Source organism: Orcinus orca, chromosome 20 (genome assembly GCF_937001465.1).
Source record: "Orcinus orca chromosome 20, mOrcOrc1.1, whole genome shotgun sequence".
NCBI classification, from domain to species: domain Eukaryota; kingdom Metazoa; phylum Chordata; class Mammalia; order Artiodactyla; family Delphinidae; genus Orcinus; species Orcinus orca.
Genome location: NC_064578.1, coordinates 5,490,173 through 5,514,873, shown reverse-complemented (window position 1 = coordinate 5,514,873; position 24,701 = coordinate 5,490,173). Strand labels below are relative to the sequence as shown.

The window sequence follows — 24,701 nt, the reverse complement described above, 5'->3', positions numbered from 1 at the left end:
ATCTTCATCAAGGAGTGGTAGAGAAAAGAACTCAACCTGGCATCAGACCAGCCTCACGTTGATTGACAGCTTTTCTTGGAAACTTCGCTCCAGCTTTTTAGTTCCACTGTGTGCTCTATGAAATGGGGCTAATGATGCCTCTTTAGATTATGAAAATTCATATGTAAGAGAAGCCCTTGCTAAGGTGCCTGTTCGAAAGCAGACACTTAACTAATATCAGCTTCTCCTCCTCCTTGCCCCGCCGCCACAGTGGAGAGGGAACATTGAATATTTCCATTAGAAAAGCTGCCATTCACACATGGGACTTTTTTTTCCTGCATCCCAGTGTTTATAGTTTGAGGGATTCTCCGCATTACAATCCTCAAGGACACCTGATCCCAACATTTGCGTGTTTGAAGACTGGTTTTTCAAAGAAAGCCCAGGGTGGCCTTGGGCTTTCTCTTCTTCTGCTGCATTCATGCGGGATACACGTAAGGATTTAAGTGCATCCTGACATGGCCTCAGGAGTCACCTCTGTCCTGAGTCCTCAGAAGGAGAACCTGGGCTTTTAAGACTCACAGTGCGAGGCTGATCGTGCTTGCTGTTAGCAGTGCAGATCCAGCACAGTTTTAAAAGCAAAGTGACTGCATAAAAAGAAAAAACACATGGTTTTCCTGTCTCTCCATGGAACCTCTACTTCCATTAGAGAAAAAGGAGAAAACCCAATTAGGAAGGATAAAAGCATAAATGGAACTGTGTCAGCCCTGCTGAGGTGTCATCGGTTACTCTACCAGGCAGATGTTTCTCACCTCCCATTCAGGGCATCTCCTGTAACAGCCATTTTCATGGTCAAAACAATAAGGAGATAGATTAGGCTGGTCAATTTGTCCCTTTCCCTTTTCATGGGTAAAAAAAAGTGACTTAACTGAATCTTTTTTCTTAAGGCTGAAAAGAGACTCTAAAAAACATTTTAGTAGCAAATAGCTGTCCTAAAGTAGGTGAAACAGGAATTGATCTTCCTTACCTGCCTTCGCTGGATGTCGAGGGGATTACCTGAGAGGAGGTGTGTAGCACCACTCTGAAGAGTTGGGCCAGGTGGTATTACAATCAGCATCATTCTGGGAGGCATGATTGCTACATTATTTGCCAATTCTACAATGTCCCTTTTTCTCATTGATGGGTATCTTTCCTACCTTGACATTCAAACTCAAAACGAAATGAAATTTTAAAGCTAATGGTAATGTTTTTCACATATAGGTAAACATATGTGAAAGAATAGCCAAACAGGAATAACTGTAAGATATTCTTCCTCTTTATTTGAGTAATGCCACTTCTGGGAATCTATCCTAAGGAAATACTCCAAAATGCAGAGAATTTTCTTCTTTTGCAAGATATTCTTGGTAGCTTCATTCACATTATTCAAAACTGAAAAGAATCAAATGTCCATTATTACTGAATTGGTTGTTAAATGATGTATGTATTTTAAGATATTGGGTAGCCATTAAAAAGGAGTTAGTAATAACAGGGAAAATGCTCATGGTATCATATGTTAAAAAAATAAAGATATATTTATGTTTTAATGCAGTTGGTATAAAAAAACCCAGCAAGGTTTTCTATAGGCAGAGACAAGCTTATTCTGAAATTTATGTGGAAAGGCACAGGCCCCAGGAGAGCTAAGCAATCTTGAAAAAGATGAGTAAAGTGGGAGGAATCACTCTACCCGTTGTTAAGACTATGTAGCCATAGTAATCAAGACAATGTGGTACAGCAGAGAAAAAGGCACATAGGTTGATGGAACAGAATAGAGAACCAGGAATGAGATTTCACCTGGTTTTCCCCACCGATTCTCACTAAAGATTCAAAAGCAATTCAGTGGAGGAAAGTTAGCTCCTTCAGCAAATGATGCTGGTGCTATTAGACATCTGTAGGCAAAAGATGAACCTCAATTTAAGCCTCATGCCTTATATAAAAGTTAACTGTAAAGGGATCATGGATGTAAATGTAAAGTGTAAAACTATTAAATCTTCAGGAAAAAACTAGGAGGAAATCTTAGGGATTCAGGGCCAGGCAAAGAGTTCGTAGACTTGACACAAAAAGCAAGATTCCTAAAAGGAAAATTTGACAAATTGAACCTTATCAAAATTTAAAACTTTCGGCCTATGAAAAGATAAGCTATAAACTAAAAGAAAATATTTACAAACTGCATATCTGACAAAAGATTAGCATCTAGAATATATAAAGGACTCTCAAAATTCAACAGCAAAATTCCCAATCATCCTAATTAGAAAATGGGCAAAAGACATGAACAGACATTTCACCAAAGAGGATATACAGATGGCACATAGGCACGTGGAAGGACAGTCTACCTCATTAACCATGAGGGAAATGCAAATTAAAACTGCAATGAGCTATCAGTACACATCTTCTAGAATGGATTTAAAAAAAAAAAGTAACTACAACACATTCCGGTGAGGATGCAAGAAACGAACATTCAGACACTGCTGGTGGGGATGTGAAATGGTACAGCCACACTGGAAACCAGCTTGGCAGTTTGTTGTGAAACATGCAGTTACCATAGGACACAACAGTTGCACTCCTGGACATTTATCCAGAGAAATGAATACTTAGGTTCATATAAAAACCTGTCCACACATGTTTATAGCAGCTCGTAGCAGCTTTGTTCGTAACTGCCAGAAACTGCCAAGAACCCAGCCGTCCTTCAACAGGTGAATGGTTAAACTATGGTCTATATGTTGATCCATGGAACACCGCTCAGCAATAAAATTAATGAATTACTGATACACAACAACAGCTTGGAAGCATCTCCAGAGAATCCTGCTGAGTGAAAAAGATCAATCCCAAACATTACATAGAGAATGAATTCATTTATATGATATTTTGTAAATTTTGTAAATAAACAAAATTACAGAAACAGAGAACAGATTAGCGGTTGCAGGATCTAGGGATGTGGGGGAGAGGTGGTATATGGGGGAGAGGAGGGCATGGTTATAAAACATCAACGGGGGTCCCTGCGGTGATGGACTGTTTTGTAGCTTAATGGTGGTGATGGATGCACAAACCTACACATGTGACAATGACATAGAACTAAATGAACACACCCACACAGATAACTACAAATAAAACGGAGCTCTAATAAGATCACTGAATTGCATCGATGTCAATATCCTGATTGTGCTCTTGTACTATAGTTTTATGAAAAGGTACCAGTGGGGGCAACAGGGTAAAGGGTATTTCTTGCAACTGCATGTGAATCTACAATTATCCCAAAGTAAAAAATATTTAAGTAAAATATATTTATGCAGTTGTATGCATTTAAAAGACTGGAAGGGAGTCACTGATATGTTAAAATAATTGTAACCATCGAGGAGGACATCATCAGCGAATATCTGTTTTTCTACCTTTTACCTTGGTTTTTCTTTCCAACTTTTTCGTAGTGTGCATGTGTTAGTTTTACAAAGAGGAATAAAACAGACCTGATTTTCATTGAAAAAAAAAGTTCATTGCCAAGTACAACAATTTACAGTACTGTTTTTAGTGTATTCTGAAACACTCTCCTTATTCCTTCTTCCCTTAAACCCTGAGTATAAAGATAGATCAGTCCCACATACACACACTGCCTACATACACCACATGCACAGACATAAAATTTTGACCTCAAGAATAAATAGGTTGGGACTCAGTGTTCAAAGCTTCACATTGACAATTTGCAGCTAAAGATGTAATGAACTCTTGTTAGCCTTGATGGACGTTTGACCTGGATGGAGCGGGGTGGGGGGCAGCTATGAAGTTGGCTGCCTCACTGTAGTTTGTACTTATGATTCATAGCCCAAGTCTGGTGTAGAGACAGAAGGTGCATCTTGATGGATAATAAAAGAGTAAAGACTTAGATGAAGAAAATAATGAGAGAGGGAGTATTTAGCAACACGTTTTACCCTTTCCACCCCACTGTGGCCTCCATCCTTTGATGCAGACATAATTTGAAAAGCCCAGAGCATATGATTGGTAGTAATTGCATAAATGCATAGTATGGGAACAGGGCTCAGGAGCCTATAAAAGATTCACCTCCTGCTTCCCCTTAGGGGAGGTATCCAACCAGTATTAATATTTTAGAAATACTAGAAGGTAGAAGAGGAGCCATTATTCATGACTAGCACCTCCATGGTACGAAAATTAAATAATGGATTTTTTTTTAAGAAAGAGTTGCTAGAGTTGTGGAACTATAAAAAATATTCCTCTCTTGGGGATGTTGCATTTTTTGCTTTTATCTTTTCTTCTCCTCTTGAGAACGTTTTGGTTTACTTCTGTGATAAAGCTTATAACAACTAAGGAACTTGGAAGGAGGGATGAGCTAGGCTGGGAGGGAGGGGGGTTAAGGCAGCTGACAAATGAGCCTGGGTAAATTTGTTTGGCTTCAAGTCAGAAAGCCCCAGGACTGTGCAGACATTCATTTTACATCGTGTAGCATGTGCGTCTGCACATATGGGCCGGGGCCCTGGGCCCTGTAACAGGGAGCCCCCACTGTGCCACGTGGCGTGGGGTCTGAGCAGGCTGGTCTGTTGAACAGAAGCCCTCCAAAGAAGGCCTTTCATGATCCAGTCCCAGCCTTAGAACAGCCAGCCTTGCTCCTTAGGGAGGCATCTGGCTGAGCCACGAGAAACCGAGCAGCCAGGAGTTGGTGTCAGACCGACACCCGCAGTTCTGGAATAACTCAGCTGGGCTCAGAAGTTCCCATGTCCCGTCCTGTCCCCAAGCCAGCTGTGTAACCTTGTTGGACAATGGACTTCACCTCACTGAGTCTCCCTTTCCCCATCTTTAAAATAGAAATAATAGTTACCTCCCTGGTAGAGTGCACACAAAGCTCTAGCATGGTACCTGACATTTATAAGACCTCAGTGAATGCAGTTATTACCTGGGGTACAACTTGAAGGTTTTAAAAAGTCCTCTTAATTATTAAAATTAGTAATTGATTTTATAATTCTATAATTATTATAATTATTAAAAGTCATCCTGATATTGACATGGTGTTGTGGTTAGATGTATTCAGATGATAATCGTTGACATCGATTGAGTGCCTACTGTGTGCCAGCCGTAGTACTCTCTACTCACCAGAACCTCAGGGGCATGGGTCTGTCGTCCTCACTTAGCTGAAGAGGGAACTGATGCTCAGATGGGTGAAAAGATTTGCTCAAGGTCAAAATCCAAGGACACATTAGAGCCAGAGTTCAAACTGACCCCGAAGCCATTTTCTAAACCATTGCACCACAGAGGGAGGATTGATAGATACTGCGCAGCACCCAGAGAAATGGAGGCCCAGGGAATGAAAGAGAATCCTTGTCCAGCCAGTGGGTAGAAAGTGGCTGAGCCGGTTGTAAACAGAGTTCCCCAGATAACGCCTCATCCCTCGCCTGCCTCAGAGAGTGCCGGCCCCCACATGCTCAGAGCTGCTCCAAGTTCCGACTCAAGTAATCACAGCAGCTGGGAGTAAGAAACAACCTCAGAGTCTGTCTGATACTGATCACCTCTCTACCTTCTTTCCCAGCTGGGGTGTGAGCTTGGACATGCGGTGGCAGCCTTCTATATCACCAGTCTGCCCATGCCATCAGCTAAAGCTCTTTAACCTCTGCACGTTTTCCTTCATTTGAGCTGAACTCTGTCTGTTCTGTATCTTGGCTTTTTCAAAAGAACAGAATGAAACCAATCTCTTCTGCGGGTATTTGGGTGATGCCCAAAACTGTGCCTCCTGCCACCATCTTTCTACATTTCCAATCACTTAAGGGGCTCCACTGTGTTCATCTTCTGTAGAACAGACCACCTGGCTTCTCTCTCAAATACATGCTTCCTCATGGGTCCTTAACTCACATGTATCCCTGGGATAGAACACTGCACACAACATGACCTGTTTAGGAATCGTCACCCACAGGGCAGTAATTGGGCAGTTGTGTTGACCCATGGCTGTTTAGAGGATTTGTTATCATGACTTGAGAGGAGCCTGAAGCCCATACACAGCCCCCACCAAGATCTTTCCATTTATTGTGCCTCTTCTGAAATGCTTTGCCAAAGCTTCATTGACTCAGTTTGTATGATGCTCTCTTGTTGGGCTTCCCTTGGAAAATCCATAGTTTAGGCAGCCGGAAGCTTCAGAAGAAGAAAGATGTTGACCTACATTGATTCCATCGCATCCACGGGCCTCTTAACTTTCAGGGAGCGTGCTGCTCTATTCTTAAACATGGATGTCTCATGGGGATCATTTAATTAGGAGGTGACACTATTCGGAGGATACCAGAGCACCCCTCAGACCTCAAGCCCAAGAAGCAGAGATGGTCCTTACCAGAAATTGATAAGCCATTTTGAAACCAAAGCAGCTGTGCAAGTTCACTGATTTATGAACTTTTACAATTTTCTTTTCTCTCTGACCACACAGTCTCTCATTTCAGCGTCCCTTTACATAACTTCTTTATTTATTGCGAAGTATTGAAATGTCTGTTGTTCACCATGCACTGTTCACAGCAACAAACAAAAGTCCCTGATACCTTGGGGCATATATTTTAATGGTAAAGATAAAAAACAGATAACTAGGCTTCCCTGTTGGCGCAGTGGTTGAGAGTCCGCCTGCCGATGCAGGGGACGCGGGTTCGTGCCCCGGTCCGGGAAGATCCCACGTGCTGCGGAGCGGCTGGGCCCGTGAGCCATGGCCGCTGAGCCTGCGCGTCCGGAGCCTGTGCTCCACAACGGGAGAGGCCACAACAGTGAGAGGCCCGTGTACCGCAAAAAAACAAACAAACAAAAAAAAACCAGATAAGTATGTCAGGTGATGATTCTGTGAAGAAAAACAAAATGGTTATAGAGGATGATGTTGGGAGGGGAGACTTTTTTTTTTAATAAGGTGGTCAGGGAAGTCCTTTCTGAAGAGATCAATGTAATTAAAGAATTGAGAGACAGTGATGAAATGAGCCATACAGGTATCCATTTAGTAGGATCCTGGTGAATTAAAGCCATTCACCAGACACCACTGGGAAAGGGGACTGTGATATTTTGGTCTAAGAGTGTAATTTGGAGACCAAGGCTGAGGCGTAAGATTCAGTCATGTTGCAGTGGATCATTTATCAGGTGCAGGGTGGTAACATGCCATGCTGGAGCCTGCTGTGGCTTCACATACACACAAGTATTCATTACTCTCTTTTTAAATTTTCCAAGTAGACTATTTTCTTTGTCAAGGTCTGCACTTATGGCCCAACTGGGTCTCCCCAAGATGGTAGACTCAGCTTTCAAGCTGATAAGACTTTAAGGGTCCACAGCCTTCAGCCAACTGAGTCAGTCTCTTCCTGTCCCAATCCCAGGATCCACAAAGAGGTGATCAGATTGGCCAGACTCTGCTTTTGTATAAGAGCCTATGGGTCAGAAGTAGGTAAGCCCAGGGCTGAAACAGCGGTAGACCCAAGCATGGCACTTTGGGGGAAATGACAGCACAACAGGCTCGGGGGATGTGTGTGGACTCAGCGACATTTGAGGCTGAAGGCAAAAGCAGGTTATAAAGAGCTTTGAATGCGTTTCTCAGGGAGCATGAATTTTCCCTGAAAGTGATGGTTTAGGGGGGCCCTTGAAAGGTTTTATTCAGGAGTGATCCGACTGTAAGAGAGAGTAGGTGCTTCAGGGGATGAGGCACTTCAAAGCCCCACACAGGTTCTAACCGAAGCACATGCAAAGCGGAATAGAATGTCAGGCTTTCAGTTGAAAATGATTGAAATTGTATTTATGTTTGCTTGTGTTTCCAAGCGTCAGACTTAACATTAAAATTTGTCCTGAATTATAAGAAGAACAAGAATAAGCATTGAAATCCTCAGTGAAAGGGCAGCCAACACGCATTTCCAGGGAGAAATTGTTCAATTGTTCGTGTTTATTACTTCCAAATGGGAATAGCTCCAGGTTCATAATGCTGATTTTGTTACACTGCTTTCTCTGCACTGTGGTTCAGATGAGTGCATAAATATTTGGTTTCTTTGAGAACCGTAAAAATCTGAACTGATGGAAGGGAGAGGAGCAGAGCAGTGGCAAGGAAGGAAAGTTCGGCAAGTTAATAAGAGATTAAGTATGTGTATTTCAACAGTGCCCAAGGGCATGATTAATTTATTATCCTTTTACATGGCTGAAGGCATGCAAAACCCCCCAAATTGCACCGTTACTATGCCAAAGCTCAGAGAGTGTGAGAAGGTAAAGATGTTCCTGCCGGGAATTTGATGTACACAGGAAATGGGCGACCCCTTGGGTACATATAAATCTGGAAATTGAGACTTGGAAGCCCTTAATCTGGGCTCTGCCTGAGACGAGTATCTCTGCCCCTAGTCTTCACAGGGTGGGTGTGTCAGCAGGAGTCCAGACCAGGAACACTTTCAACAGTGCCAGGTTCCAGTGCTTTGTTGATTCTCCTCCTGGGGCACTCCTACACAACCCAGCAGACTTTGACCAGTTGGCCATGTGGGGTGGGGGCTAAGGCCATGGGCTCTGGGTACTTGGATTCAAATGCAAGGCCATCATCTAGCTGACTTTGGTAAGGTGTTTGTGACTCAGTTTCTTTCTTTGTAAAGTGGGGATTAACATCAGTACCTACCCCATAGAATTGTGGTAAGGATTAAATGAACTTATGTATGTAAGATGCTTAGAATAGTGTGTGGCAGAGTCTTATTTTTCAATAAATGGTAGCCTCTGTTATAGTCATCATCATCACCACCGTTTAATCATAAAAATAACAATTGCCTTACATGATTGAGCAGGTTTATGTACTGACGCATTAGGTGTCTCTCAGATCCCTTACCCACAGTAACCCTTTTAGGATAGGCATTATTTCCCTCATTTGCCAGAGGATGGGATTGAGGCCCAGAGAGGCCACATGACTCCCAGTATGTCCACACTGTTAGTGAGCTCCAAGCTGCAAACCCTGTTGTCCTAAGCACTCTGTGCGTTAGTCAGGATAGGTTAGGTTCAGCTGTGGTAATAAGCAACTCCCATTTCAGTTGATCAAAGTGAAAAAAAAAAAAAGGTTTAACCAAGCTCCATGTCCATTGAGGGGTTAGGTGGGGGCTCTGCACCTTGTCATTTTTCTTTCTTTGGGATCTAGGTTGTTGAAGTCACCACTATTTGGAACATAGCTCGTCACCTTGCAGAGGACAAAAAGAACCTGACTAAGCACATCATAGCTCTTAAAGCTTTTACTCAAAATTAGCTGAAGTTACACATGTCACTTTCACTCACACTTCATTGGCTAAAGCAAGTCATATGGCCACAGCCAACTTCAGGTGACTGGGGAAGTATCGTCCTCCTATGTGACCAGAAGAAGAGGAGCCAGAATATTAAAGAACAGCCTCAGTGACTACTTCCCACTACCATACATCTGATTCATAAGGAGAAGAGGCAACAGGTATAGAAAATCTAGACTTTTCACTATGGGTTCCAAGGGACCATCTTGATTTTTGGTAGAAACACAAGAGGCAAAGTCAAGGGGCGCGATGAGCAGGAGGGTGACACTCACAGTCTGCATTAAGAAACCAGAAACCCAGGAAGTGATACATAAGAATCCCAGTTATTCTCTTGGACAATAAAGAGATGCAGAAGTGTGATACTGATGGGCAGTGAATGGACTTTGGGCCCAGACAAGTAAGGCACAATGACTGAATGACCCAAAGCTGACTTCTTTCTCTGGTCTGCTGTGGCCTCTTGCAGCACATCTCCCATGTTGCGTAATGTGGGTTTCATAGAGTATACTGAACTGAGGGCCCTTGAACACTCTGGAACTCGTGAATGGTCAGTAAATATATTGAATAGAAGAGAAGAAGGTAGAGGGAGATAATATGTTAGAGGAAATTATACTCAAGAAGGAAACATCTTATTAAAATCATGGGAGTTAAACAGACCATCAGGCTGAGTGAATGGTGGTATCAATTTGGAATGCACTAACAAATATAAACCGAGTTCCCTCAGTGAGAGCAGCATTGTGCCAATTATGTATGTAAATATGTGTATTTAAATATACATATTTGTCCTTTTGTGCCTGGCTTATTTCACTAACATGATGTCTTCATCCATATGGTAGCATGTGTTAGAATTTCCTTCACTTTTAAGGCTGAATAATAATATTCCATTTTATGCCTATACCACATTTTGTTCATCCATTTATCCATTGTTGGACACTTGGGGTCCTTACACTTTTTGGCTATTGTGAATAAGGCCACAGAATACTAATTCTTTTCCATGTGTCAATGGATCATTTAGTGAAGATGATATTGCACTTGGCCATGAATAAATTTTTAAAAAACTCGCAAGAGTAGAAATTTCATAAGCCACATTATTCTATGACAAGTTGGAAATAAATAATTAAAATGTTAGAAGTACTTGTAAATTAAGAAATACTCTCATTAAAAAAAATTCTATAGCCTACAGAAAGTAACCACAAAATTATAACTATCAGAAAATAATGCAAAAAAACCCCACCAATTAAACACTGAATCCTATGGAACTCAGCTTAAGCTGTGCTTAGGCATAATCTTAAGTGCCTTTCTCATAAAAGAAGGGAAACAAAGCTGGTGGTGCAATGATAGTGCTGATAGATGAAGGGTAGGTGTAGTTGTATTCAGATTTCCCCTCATCATGTGTTACTGGAGTTTGATTTTCCTTCCAAGTGCTCCATCCTGCCCTTAACCTTAGCACCCTCCATGGGAGGATGGAGACCATTTGAATTCGGCGGTGAACACAGCCAGCCCTGCTGGTATGAGAACCCCTGGTCTGTGCAGTTGGTCTCTAGCCAGCATCCTCCTCCGGTGGATTGCCAGAGTGTTGGTTCTGTGCTTCTCCACCAGGTATTTTGGAACTCTTGGCACTGGGTTTTCCTTAGTCCCCCTTGTTAATTTATAACCTAATGGTTGAAAGTTGTTGAGCAGCATGAGGTTGAAAGACGGGCATGGATGTAACAGCTGCCCAGACTGCTGAATGGCTAAGTGTCTTCAAGTCCAAAGGCATGTCAAAGTCTAAACCACAGGGCTTCCCTGGTGGCGCAGTGGTTGAGAGTCCGCCTGCCAATGCAGGGGACACGGGTTCGTGCCCCGGTCTGGGAAGATCCCACGTGCTGCGGAACGGCTGGGCCCGTGAGCCATGGCCGCTGAGCCTGCGTGTCCAGAGCCTGTGCTCTGCAGTGGGAGAGGCCACAGCAGTGAGAGGCCCGCGTACCGCAAAAAAAAAAAAAAAAAAGGACTAAACCACAGATGAGAATTAATTACTGCTTACAAATCACCTCAGAGAACCAACCTACCAATAAAAAAAAATGCCTTCTAATAACCATAGATAAAGGCAGTAAGTGGTTTTTTTCCTATTTAACATGAAGTAGAAAACAACTTCTAAATGAGCATATACACCAAGCTCCAGTAATTATTCTTACATGTTTTAAAAAAGTTGTTTTGTTTTTGAGTTTTTTGTTGTTTTTTAACTGTATAATAAGTAATATAGGCTCATTTTTTGAAACCAAAAATATTCTAGAGTGAAGGAAAAAATATCACCCCTACCTCCATCCCCCAAAGACCTATACTATTCACATGTGATTTATTCCCTTTGGAAATGTGTGGGGGCGGGGGCTGATTATTTTCTAGTTTTTCATCCTTTCGATCATATTGCTTATATACATAGAATCTTTTATCCTTTGAAAATAAGTATCTCCTGATTTTCTGAACAGGTAGAGTTAGAGCATTAATTTAGTTGGCTATGACAGGGCAGAAGTGCTGCGGTATTTGTGTTGGAGCTGCTTTGTGCAGCGAGCAGTGTTTGCTTAGACAGAGGGTCTTCACACAAGGGAACCTTTGCAAATTATAAGGATGGGAAAGCGTTCTAGGCCCCTTCATGACTCCTGGGCATACCACTGCCTGGGAAGGTAACTTTGGGGATTTGTAAAAAGAGAAATGAGAAGATACTGAGGTTGCATAGGTAAAGTGATCACATTAAAAAAAAAAAAAGTACAACAGACTTTAATTTGTGAGTTTCTGAAGCATTTTATGATCTTATAAAAACATGCAAACAAAGTTGCACTGTTTTTCAAAGCTTCAATCGGGTGTCTTATATGTTCCAAACCCAGGAAATGTTAAAAGAATAAGAAATAAATAGCCCAAGGGACAATTACCATCCCCAACAAAGAGGCCATCCGCTCTCTGTGCCTTAATAGACCTCAGTGGTGAGCCGGGCTAGACCCAGATGATGAGGTTGTCTCCCTGGAGCAGGGCAGAGGGTCAGGAGAAGCTCCAGTGAGTAGGCAGTATCCCTGGTGCCGAGTCCGGGAAGACCAGGAGGGGCTCTAGCAGACAGGATGGGGGGATAGGAGTCCAGCTGACCTAGGTCCAGAGGAAGTGGGCAAAGTCCAGGAGGCCCATGGCTCATGGTGGCAAGAGATAGAACTGGAGAAGCAGGTGGAGGCCCATCAAGGAGGGCCCTGGGGGAATTTCATCTGGGAGCAATGGGGAAACATTGAAAGCTTTAATCTGAGAACTGTCTTGGCCAGATTTGTGTTTGCATTTTGGAATGACCACTCTGGTTGCAATTAGGACACGAAGGGAAAAGAGAGAATCAGAAACATGGAGGCCAGTTAAGAGACCACTGTAACGTTCGTTTACTTACTTGGTATGCAGATATTTGCTGAAAACTTACTGTGAGTGTTGTGTGTGTTCTTGGCCCTGACAACAGAACAGTCAAAAATCTCTAGTGGAGATCTGAGTTAAATTACAGGTACTGGAGATTGGCAGAGGACAGAGCTACAAGTTCTTACAGTAAAGAGAATATACAGAACTTGGCGACTGTGGCATTTTGATGTATCGAATACATTTTCCATAGGGGGAAAAAAATGATGTCAGCACAATTAAGGAAATGTCTGAACCTACAGGGAAGCACCGTAATGGGCAATTAAAAACCACACTGACTGAATAAAGACACAGACCTACTAGAGAATGGACTTGAAGATACGGGGAGGGGGAAGGGTAAGCTGGGACGAAGTGAGAGAGTGGCATGGACATATATACACTACCAAACGTAAAATAGATAGCTAGTGGGAAGCAGCCGCATAGCACAGGGAGATCAGCTCGCTCGGTGCTCTGTGACCACCTAGAGGGGTGGGATAGGGAGGGTGGGAGGGAGGGAGACGCAAGATGGAAGAGATATGGGGACATATGTATATGTATAACTGATTCACTTTGTTATAAAGCAGAAACTAACACACCATTGTAAAGCAATTATACTCCAGTAAAGATGTTTAAAAAAAATACCGCACTGACTAAAGGTAATGTGGGGTTCTGGACTGGATTTTGGATCAGAAAAATAATAGAAGTAGAAAAATTGGTGAAACCTGAATACATAAAATCTGGAGGTTAGTTTGTTAGTAGTTATGCATCAGTGTTAATTTCTCAGTTGTGACCAATGTTCCATGGTTATAAAAGATGTTAATATTAGGGAAAATTGGATGAAAGGTATATGGGAACTTCATACTATCTAGGCAGTGTTTCTATAAATGGAAAGTTACTCCTATCCCCAAAGTCTGTATCTATCTATCTGTCTATGAGATATAAAATATATTTATATTACATAAATATAATATATATATAAATATTACATACTATATATATATAACCTCCAACCACATTGAATAGAAAAATTATAGAATAATTTATACAAAACGGTCCTATTTATAAAAATGTAAAAACATTCAAAATTGCTATATATTCTGTGAGTATGTATATATGTATATAAATTCATAGAATACCTTTAAAACACAATGCAACTTGGTATTGTTGGCTACTTGCAGCAGAGAATGGAGGTGGGAATGGGATTCAAGGGGGGGCCCTGGCTTTGTCTGTAATACACCACACTCTGGAGGAAGTAGGCAGTGAAAACACCCTTTGAAACTCAGACCAAGCATCCCTTCTTGCTCCAAGCCTCTGTATTTCCTGCCCCTTGCTGGGTGCAGAGGACTCTGGTCCCACCTGAGCCATGCCACCGACACAATTGATGTTCCAGTCACCCCCATTGCTGCCTGGGAAGTGACTTTACCCAGGTATGCAGCAGGACTCCTGTGTGCTATTTACACGCCCTTCCCAGAGTGTCGGCACCCGGCGTCCAAGTTGTTTCTCATCATTAGCTATTTTTTTTCATTCCGACTCAGAGGATAAGGAAGAAAAATCCCACTATGAAAAGAAGTGTTGAATTACAAAGAATAATAGGAAAGACCAGCTAATTGTGAAGCCCTGCTATGTGGTGTAATGTGTGTTAACAGCTGCTACAGGAGCAGAGACTCATGACAGGATTTGTTCTGGGCAGGAGTGCACTGGATTTCTTACATTCCATCACATTAAACAACAAGAAGAGGATGAGAGCCTTGGGGCCACAGCCATAGAGCGGCATTTGGACAAATCTTAGGAGTTTAATGTAGTACAATAAAGGTCATCTGGAAACCCACCTGACTTGCATGGAACAGCTGTGATGTGTGGCTGAGGCCTCCTTTGCAGCCATTGCATACCTCCTATTTCTCCAGCTCAGTGAGGCTGGAGTGGATCGGGGTCCCTCTGAAGCCCCACCTGGGGACCAAGAAGCTGGAGAGCTGTTGGGTAATTTCTGAATCTAAATTGAGCCAAGACTCCCATCTTTCCTGTGGAGAATGACCCCTACTCCCATGCTTTCTTCTCCAAGGTTCCTCCATGCCCTGGGGTTCCTTTGATACACACGGAAATGTGGGACTTGGAGAAATACCAACTCTGCTTTACTGACGTTCTAGAAAACAGGCTTTTAAGAGTTCCTAATAGTGTTATACATTTAAAATAGGTCTGGAAGGGAGGTAGCAAACAGACGCAGCCTTTTTTCCAGCCAAAGTCTCCCCACAGTCACGGTGGAAACCATCACCAATCGTAATGAGCATGGATGGTGCTGAAATCCATCCAAATCGGTGGTCCTCAGTCCCCGGTGTGCATAGAATCATCCACGGGGCCTATTAAAGCACAGGTTGCTAGGCCCCACCACCAGCGTTTCTGATCCAGGGGGTCTGGGTGGAGACTGAGAATCTGTATTTCTGAAGAGCTCCCATGTAATGCCCAAGCTGGTCCAGGGAACCATATCTTGAGACCAATTGTTGCAGGGAGAATGAGGCCCTTCACTTCCCTGTGCTGGCAGCCCTGTACGGCTCATCAGTCTGGGGGCACCGTGCCTGGTGTGGCTATGAGCGCTCCTTCAAAGCAGATACAGCGCTGAGGACCAGGAGGCAGGTTCAACTGATGTGTTCAAAGCCAGGCCTTTAAAAACAAAACGTTGGACTTCCCTGGTGGCGCAGTGGTTAAGAATCCGCCTGCCGATGCAGGGGACACGGGTTTGAGACCTGGTCCGGGAAGATCCCACATGCCATGGAGCAACTAAGGCCGTGCACCACAACTACTGAGCCTGCGCTCTAGAGCCCGTGAGCCACAACTACTGAAGATCGTGTGCCACAACTCCTGAAGCCTGCGCGCCTGGAGCCCGTGCTCCGCAACAAGAGAAGCCACTGCAGTGAGAAGCCTGCGCACCGCAAGAAAGAGTAGCCCCCGCTCGCTGCAACTAGAGAAAGCCCACATGCAGCAACGAAGACCCAACACAGACAAAAATAAATAAATAAAATAAATTTTAAAAAAAATGTTGAGAGAGAGAGAAGACTTGCGCACTGCTGAGCAGAGGTCTTGCTCCTTCCCCAGAGAATCACTCATTTAAATCCAGCAGCCAGCACTAATTAAACAGGGTTCTCTCCAAGACCCTGCTTCCATGAGGTCACATGGTTCAAGATCTCCAAGAGAGAGAAAGGAAATGACACAGACCTGATCTTTACAGCAGGAGGAAAAGTTGCCCTGGGAGGATTTCTGAGTCTAGAATTCAGCTTTCCATGCTGAATGGCAGGTAGAGGAATGGGAGGATGGCAGTGTTTGCCTCAAGAGAGCTGTCAGGACTGTCTCCCACTGTGTTTCTTCCAGAAGGTCTGGGGTGCTGTGCTCCCAACCCTTTCAGAGCAGGGAAGGGTCAAGAAAGGAGAACAGATCACAGAAGCCTTCTCCTGACAGGTCCTTTCTAGTGGGTGTGGTCAGAAGTCCACTCTTAGGAAGCAGGACAGTTCCATAGCCTTTGTAGGTTTCCCGTGTTCATTTCTCTTTAGTTAGTATGGCCTTTGGAGAGGACTTGTCCCACGGGTGTGTATAGGGAAGCAAAAGGAAGAGGTTTTAATCCATATTTGAGCTGAAGTGGTAAGAGCAAGAGGGGAGCGATGGTAAATGTGAAAGAGACAAAGAGGAACACGGCTGGCTCAGATGCCCCTTCCCACAGTGTGTTTCCAGATCACTTCTGTCCTGAAACCAGAGACTTTTGTGAGTTTTGTTTCTAAAAAGGAAATGTGTTCCCTTAGAAAGGGATTTTTTTGTATTGTGGCTAAGATGTGTTTTATGCTTGGAGGTGTCAGTCTTACCCATTAACAACAATGGCATGACTTTGTTATTATTATCATTCTTATCTTAGTATTCTAATTGTCAGTTCTGATTTATTGAGCCCCTTCTATGTGCCAGGAAGTGTACTTTGCACACAGTATCTCAACAAACTCTCAGCAACCCTGGGAAATAAGTGTCATTATCTCTATTTTATAGATAAGGAAATCGAGAACCAAAGAGGCAAAGAATCACATTCAAGGTCACAGGACTGATCATCGGCCAAGCTAGGATTGAGACATATGTTTGTCTAATCAGTGGAGGTCCTCATTAAACAGATATTGGCGTTGGTCCCTGCGGTATGCCCGGCACTTTGCTAGTCATGGGACTCAGCGGTGAGCCCGATATGCTGAGGCTGTTGACCTCATGGAGCTTCCAAGCAGTGGGGCTAATGTCAGTTGGATTCAATGGAGTCAAGCAGTGACTAAAAATTCTTTTCATCAGAAGATACCACATACCTTATTTTTAGTCTTGCTTTGGATGATATTTTCTGTTAATTAAAAAAAATGCAAACAGAGGTAACTGGTGTTTAATCAAAATTCTCAGTGTATTTTAATAAAGAATATTTTAAATCAGAAAAAAACTGTACTGCCCTATGGACTGCGTCATGCTCTTACTCCACTGGTCCTGGCAGAGGAGGCTTGCCATGAGGCTCACGCTGCCTTAGGCACCACTGCCACCTGGTGGCACACGTCAGAATTGCAGGCATGGTGCCCACAGAAATGCCACCACCACACCTCTTCCTGATTCCACCAGAAGGCACGTTTCTGGTTCAGCCACCTAAGTCCTCCAGGCTCAGTTGACTATATTCCAATAGGTGCCTGTTTACTTGTAAATTGATGACAGCCAGATCAGTATTAGCTTTCTTTTATCTGTGGTTCTGAATGTCTATTGTGTTAGTGACCTTTATAGTGTTATAATCAAATTAATGTCTGCAGGTATTGATGATAAAGTGATATTAAATATACATGAATGCTTGTTAGAACTCTAGAACTAACCTATGCAAATTATGATTTTCTCTTTAGTTGGATACTTTCAGATGACATCAAAACTTGCCCCCTAATTACCTCTCAACCTCACCTCTCCTCAAACCATTCTGGAATTTTTGAGGCTCTCTAACCTGCCTGCTGCCTGTCTATGCTGTTCCCTCTGCCTGGAACTGCCTTCCTATATCTTTACCTTTTGAATTTATTCTTTAAATGTCAGATCAAGGCTGACCACCTATAGGGAATTCTCTTAAAGTGAATTCAGCAATGACGGTGTTGCACAGCAGTGCCCCTAGGGAGGTGGAAGATGGCTTCTGAATCCCATCCTTGTTTCTTTAGTAACTGTGACCGTGGCAAGCTTGTGTAATCTCCCTGAGTCTCATTGATTTCATTCATTAAGTATGAATAATAATGTTCCCTGCCCCCAGCATTGTTGTCAGAGTTTTTTAAAGTGTGTGTAAAATTCCTTCTCAGCACCATGCCTAGTACCTGGTAGCAAAAAGGGCATAGGTGGCGCTGTTGATGACTACATACATGTAGATACCTAGAACCCTGATTAATGCCTGCCTGGTATAGGACTGTCAAATGTTTTCCATTGCTTATTTGGTCTTACTTGCAGAAAAAAGCCTGTTTCCTGGGAGTTAAAAATAATATAAATGTCCAACCTTGAACTTCATGAAGTTACTTCCCTCTTAGATTCATCAATATATGTCACCCCAGGGCTGGTAAGCTTCCCCGGCTGAAAGCCACAAAGATTTGCATATTAGGATGAAAGGTGTTAAATAATGATGCCATTTTTGGTGATGCTGCTTTAGTCAAGTTCATCGAGCACCTCTGCGTTGGCATCTGTGATTAGTGGATTGGTCACTGAGGTGTGTTTGTACTGTGCTTTCTCTGTGTTTTCCAGCCAGAGTCTTAAATGTCGCTCTGTTTCTCCGACCAGGTAGTCGACAGTGACAGACCGGAAGGGTCCAAGTTCCGGCTCACTGGAAAGGGAGTGGATCAAGAGCCTAAAGGAATTTTCAGAATCAATGAGAACACAGGTAGCGTCTCCGTGACACGGAACTTGGACAGAGAAACGATAGCTACCTATCAAGTGAGTACCCCTCCCCCCATGCAGTGCCCACCCCACATGCAGAGATGTGCCTTTCAAAGACTGCTTCCCTCCCACTGAGCTCATTATTTCTGTGCTTCACCAAACCCGGGGCTGTGCGGCTTTAAGTGTGTCTCTGTGGAAGCCAAGTGGCACTGAACCCTGACACAGCAGCAGTGGGGGCCCCTATCTCATCAACAGAGCCCCCCAGGTCTGTGCGAGACTTTGGGCACTAAAAACCAAGAAGAGGGACCCTGGGGGGATCTCAGAGGAGGTCAGAAACCTTACATTAACATTGGCTTTCCAGAAACCAGCTTGATAATGAAGAGCTATAAAAAGTATAAAACCTTGGACCTGATCATTCTACTTCTAGAAAGCCATCTTAAGGAAATAGGGAGGAATTTAGTTAGATTTTTGTACAATGATGATATAGCAGGACACGATCCTTAAAATGGAAACAGTTGCTAAATATTCAGCAATATATAATGGTTAAATTATGGCACAATTTTGCAAGGAAGTTTTCTACAACCATTTAAAATATTTTTGAAGAAGTTCTAGTTATATGGGAGATTTTCAAGATATTGAATGGAAACAGACACACCAACACATATGGTATCCTCATTACAGATGGAGTATTTACACATATCATGGTGGGTATGTTTGTGAAGAAGCATGATAGAGGAAAAATCAAAGTGTTGGTGGTTGTATTTGGCGTTGTTGATTTTTTTTTCTGATTTTTCTATAATGTACTTGCTTCTCTTTTATATGGAGAAACAAAAGGCTATTTGTAAAAGGATAGTTTCAGAAGTTGACACCTGTTCAGGATTCAGAGACCAAAGTAGTTGCACACGGATATTGGGGTGAGCATTAAATCTCATATAGGCTCCAGGTCTGTCCTGTCCCCTCTCTACAACACCCCCAAGAGCCCCATCTCACAGCCTCTGTTAAGGACCCAAGCCTCTGAGGGCAGTAAGCTCATTTTTCAAGAAATGGGACAGGATTCCCAGCCATTTTCGGGGAAAACCCTTTGTGGGATGCAGCACACTGAGCTGGAAGCAGGCACTTGGGAACAAGGCCCAGTCAACAGAGTTTGCTTTCCATCACCATTGCCCATCACATGCTCATTTCCCTGGATTGGGCTCTGGGGGGTGGCGGCCAATTTCTAGGAGTGGACTTGGCATCTCTGGTTTTCTTCGTCAAAACACCGTGTAAGAACATCCCAATCCCACTTCAACAAAATTACTTCCTCTTCCCTAAAAAACCCTCCATATTCTTCCTTTTCTGCAGACAGAGGGTGGAGAGACATTGCATTGGCAAGTCAAGTGCTCTGGCTGGGAAATGGGTACCCTGGGTCTAGCCTCCTCTGTCACCATGAGATACTGACCTTGGGAAGACCCAGTAAGCAATGGTCCTCAGGATTCCACCCATAAAACGCAGATAACACTTGCCTAGCTACCAGCTGGATTGCTGTGAGTTTCCAGTGAGGAGAAGATAGAAGAGGGCATTAGAGGCATTAAAATACTAGACAAATACAGGGCAGTGGGTGAGGAAAGGCCCATCCAACCTCATGCTGAACGGTGTGTTCCAGGGTCCCGGGTCCTGGGAGGACCTCCCTCTCAGGAACTTTGCCAAAAGGCAGATGCTGTGAGCATCTGCAGGGGGTACCATCTGTCAGAGGACGCCAAAGGGTGACCAGTGTGCATCCTCAGCGAACCCCCGGCGGGGAATCTGGTTGTTGTAGAAATTGAATGTTGGTACCCTCAGCAGTTCCCAGGTCCAGCTGGACTTGACGGTGACCACAGGTGACCTGGCAGCTGTCAGTATCCAGGTGCTGTGGATAAGCCAGCTGCAGACCATGGGTAGATGCCCTCTACTTTTTCCCTGCCTGTGATAGGAATATCTCTTAATTTTCAGACACAAGGAACTAAAGATACGATACATTTCATAATTTCATAGCATGGTGATTCAGACCTCTGCCATTCAAGTCTCAGCACTGCCGTTTACTGTGCTGTTTTTATCTTGGGCGACCCACTTACCCTCTCTGAGGATTTTTAATTCTCCTCCACAAAGTGGGGATAGTACCAGCATCTCTAAGGACTGTATAAAATGAAATAAAATTATTTTTGCAAATTCTTAGCACAATGCCCAGCACCTAGTGAGCATTCAGTAAATCAGAGCTGCTCTTATTCATTCTTTTGCTGAAAAAGATTTAAAATTTTTGGTTAAGTTCCACAAGTTTTTAACATCAGTTTCCTACCTTCAACCGTGAGAAGGTTGACATCTACCACAGACTCATGGTTTTTCCTTCTATCCTGACAGGAACTGAACTTCATAGCATTTGCTGCTCCTCTTTTAAGTAAAGAGAGAGATTCCTGGAGGAAGCTGAGCTCTAGAATTACTAGGAAATTAAGAGGGTACAAGATAAAGAATAAAGGAGCAGAAGTCTTCTTGGGAGTGTTCTGTAGCCTGGAAATAGGACTAGCGTGAATCAGAGAAACTGGAAAAAAACTGGCTGCCAGGAGTGAGAACTGGTAAATGAGAAGCTGAGATGCCTTTTTGGGGTGACTCCGTAGGAGCTATTTTAAGAGCTGAACAAGAGTTTGGATATATGCATGGCTAATTGATCCTCTCTGATGTTTGTGGGACCCAAAGGTGGTTTAAAACTTCATCACCCTTTTGGGAGTCCTTCCACATTCAGAGAGAGATTTCTGGGCTCCATAAACCAGGGCCCACCTCAGAGTGAACATTCTCCTTAGATGGCAATGACCTTGATCTCCAGGGACAGTGAGGGGAAGATGCCTTGGGGCAGTTACAGTGGGAAGAACTCAAACACCAACATTCAGGGACTCACAGGGAGTGGGAGTGAGGAGAAGGTGGCCTTTGGTCCATCAGGTGGCTTGGTTTTGATGTTGCCAAAGAGGCCAGTCAGAGATTTTCTTTGAGGAGAATTTTTGATTCATGAAGCGTCCCTTTCCTCTGGCTTCCGAAAGCTGAATGCAGGGCTGTCAGGTACAGCTGTGCAGGGATTTTACTGCCCAAGGGGGATGGCTGAGGGATGAGAAAGGCCTCATCCAGCCCCCAGTTTACTTGCCAAAAGCTGCACTGCAGTTCAGGGCTGTGTCCACAGGGAGAGGGCGGCCCCTTTCTAATGCTCACAAAGGTATCAGAGGGCAGGGTTGAGTAGAAAACCCCATGATTTTTTTATTTTTAATTTGGGTCACTTTTATTTTTATATAAATGATAATAGTGATTAATATCAACGGCTCTGGGGTCAGAAAATTGTTGTTCAAGTCTCAGCACTGCTGCTTACTGAGCTGTGTGATCTTGGGAAACCCACTAACCCTCTCTGATCTTGTGATTCTCATCCATAAAATAGGGATCGTACTAGCACCTTTAATGCTTGTATTGAGTTGGCCGAAAAGTTCATTTGGGTTTTTCCATAAGGTGTTACAGAAAAACCCGAACGAACTTTTTGGCCAGCCCAATAAAAGATGAAATGACTAGTTTTTGCTAACTAATAGTTGCTGAACAGCTAGTAAAATAGAGTCTGGTCTGTAGCATAGAGCATCTCATATTTTTCCTTAAAGTGAGGCCATGTAGTATGTAGCAGTTACAAACATAACTTTGCATGTAGCCATGCTGGCTGAATTAAAAGCACAGCTTTTATGGACTAGCTATGGGAACTTGGGCAGGGTATCTGCCTTGATTTTATCATCTGTGACATGGGGACAGTAATAATACTGATCTCATAGGATTTAATGGACTAAATGAGTTAATGCGTGTCAAGCGTTTAGAACAGTAGCAGGAACATGGTAAGCCCCTTACAGTCTCATCACATGAGTGAGAATTAGTGAGGGGAAAGGCAAAGGAGGTAAACGAAAACTGGTGGTGGCCCAGCCTTCCCATCTCAAGCATGAACTTCTCTTAAATAATCGTGAGTTTATTTGTGGTTTCATAATGTACTCCGTAGCACATCGATTGATTCATCAATTCATTCATTCTTAATATATTTGATTGAGGACCTGCAGGATGAGGAATATAATGGGAAATGAGACCCACCAGGTTCCCTGCCCTCACGGAGCTTTCATTTTAATGCCTAAGCTTTGTTTCAAAATAAACGGATTTAAGTTCCTCGCCGCTGTGTACAGGTGACATGCAGGGAGTTGTGCCATGTTGGTTGTTCGTCTTGGTTTACCCCTGGCGCAGGGCCACATGTGCCCAGTGGAGAGGCTGCTGGGGCTTGCTGGGCATACAGTGTCTGAAAGGAGTACCAGGGCTACAGCAGCCAAACGGCGGCCTGGCCTGAGCCACTCTTCAGCAGCCTCGCGAGGACCCAGTTTCTAATGCCGGGTCCCCCATGCCTCTCGCTCTTCAATTTAGTCTTTTTCCTGTTTTCTTCGTGTCCCTGCTGAGGAAGGTCCCTACCTATTACTCTCTGTTTGGTTCTGCTATTTCTGGATTTAATGAGAACTGGGTTCCTGCCTTCTCAATATACTTTGGGCACAAGAAAGTTGCAAATCCACTTCATTTCAAGCACCTATTTAGAAATGATTTACTGTCTTAGTGCAGTTAGATCCATCTTGTCCCTGGTGGGCATTGTGGTTGGTTGCAGATCTGCTTCTTCAAAGAGCAGAATCCTGGGTCTCCAATTCCCACATTTTACTTTCCCCTCTTGCAAGTTTAAAAAGCAGAGAGCACGTGGGTGAATTTTGTTGTTGTTTATTTTAAAGGTAAGTGCTATTCACATGCAAGTTCATGCTATGGTGCTAGCATTTTCCAAATCCAGCAAGAAAGCATTGTGAACTAAGCCTCAGAGATTTGCACGAAAAGAAATAGTCTGAGATGAATTTGTCCTTGAGCCCCTGAATGTGTATCATCATTAAAGTTACTGTTTATTGAACTCTACATGGCTGATGTTGTGCTAAACAAGTCATATACATTGTCTTACTTAATCCATTTCACACAAGAGACTTCAGAAGTAGGTGTTAACACCATTTTAGAGACAAGCAAGTAACTGTTAAATAACTTTTTCAAGGCCTCCCAGCTGGTGTGTGTTGAATCTGGGGTCCATATCTGTTTCTCTCCACCTCTAAAGCCCTGAATGATCAATTACTAAGAAACACTTCTTCCTATTTTACCTCCAACTAGACTCTGATGTCTAATCTGCAAATTCCTAGGCCTCTTTCCCAGGAACTCCACTTATTGGAAGGGGATTTGACTCGCTGGATGATCTGTTTCTTCTTAAATATTGTCTTTTTTCAAGGCCCACGGCCACCTGCCCACTCTCCCTGCTGCCGCCCCCAAAGGGCTTCCCATGCTTCTGACCCGAAGTGGCACCTGGCAAAATAATTTAGCTCCTGCAGTATTGGAAGCTGACATATTAATGCAAAGCCTTCTGAAATATTACTCATTATTATGCATTTTGCCAGTGTTTGAGTGATTTGTGAACTCTTCACTGGAATAAAGTACTGTAAATGATTCATGAATGACCAAGTTTATGAAATTCTATAAAAATATTAGCAGGTGGTAATGATTCACTCACACTGTGACTATAATCTGCTGGCTGCAAATTTGTCAATATGGGAGGACAGGAGTGGAGGGGGAGACAGTCTGTTAGGTGGGGGGGGCGGGTTGGAGTTGGGCCCAGCAGGGGTGAGAGGTGAAACAGGAAACAGGACCTTGGTAGTGGGCAGGTGTCACGGGCAGGATACCTTTGCCCTGCTCCATTGTCCACCGTGGGAGATGCACCGAGCACTGGGGATGTCACAGTTGGATGGGACAAGAGGGGAGCACTTGGAAAGAGACCAAGAACTGACATTTACTGAGCACCTATTAAATCCCCAAGAACTCTCTAGACCTCCACATTCACAAGCTTTATTATCTTGTCCTTACTGACGTGTTAGCTGAGGGCCAAAGTGGTTCCCAAGATATATTATTGTTTTATGTGGCTGTTAACATTTATTGAACACTTACAACGTGCCAGGGCTCCGTGCTAGATCCCTAAGTGATGATCTCATTTAACGTTTATAAAGGTGAGCTTGATGCGGTTATCATTCTCAATTATAGAACTGGTAAAGGGAACCATCTGTGTTCTTGGTCTTAGAACTCGAGTAGGAA

General features: G+C 43.4%; 1 protein-coding gene across 1 annotated transcript in view; it reads left to right on the top strand.

The window, feature by feature from the left end:
- The window catches only part of CDH13 (cadherin 13), a 999,893-nt gene that overhangs the window by 504,733 nt on the left and 470,459 nt on the right, over positions 1-24,701 (top strand). Inside the window, exon 5 of the mRNA XM_004280100.4 lies at positions 18,435-18,587. Within this exon, the coding sequence (XP_004280148.1) occupies positions 18,435-18,587 (153 nt within the window). The remainder of the gene's footprint in view (positions 1-18,434; positions 18,588-24,701) is intronic.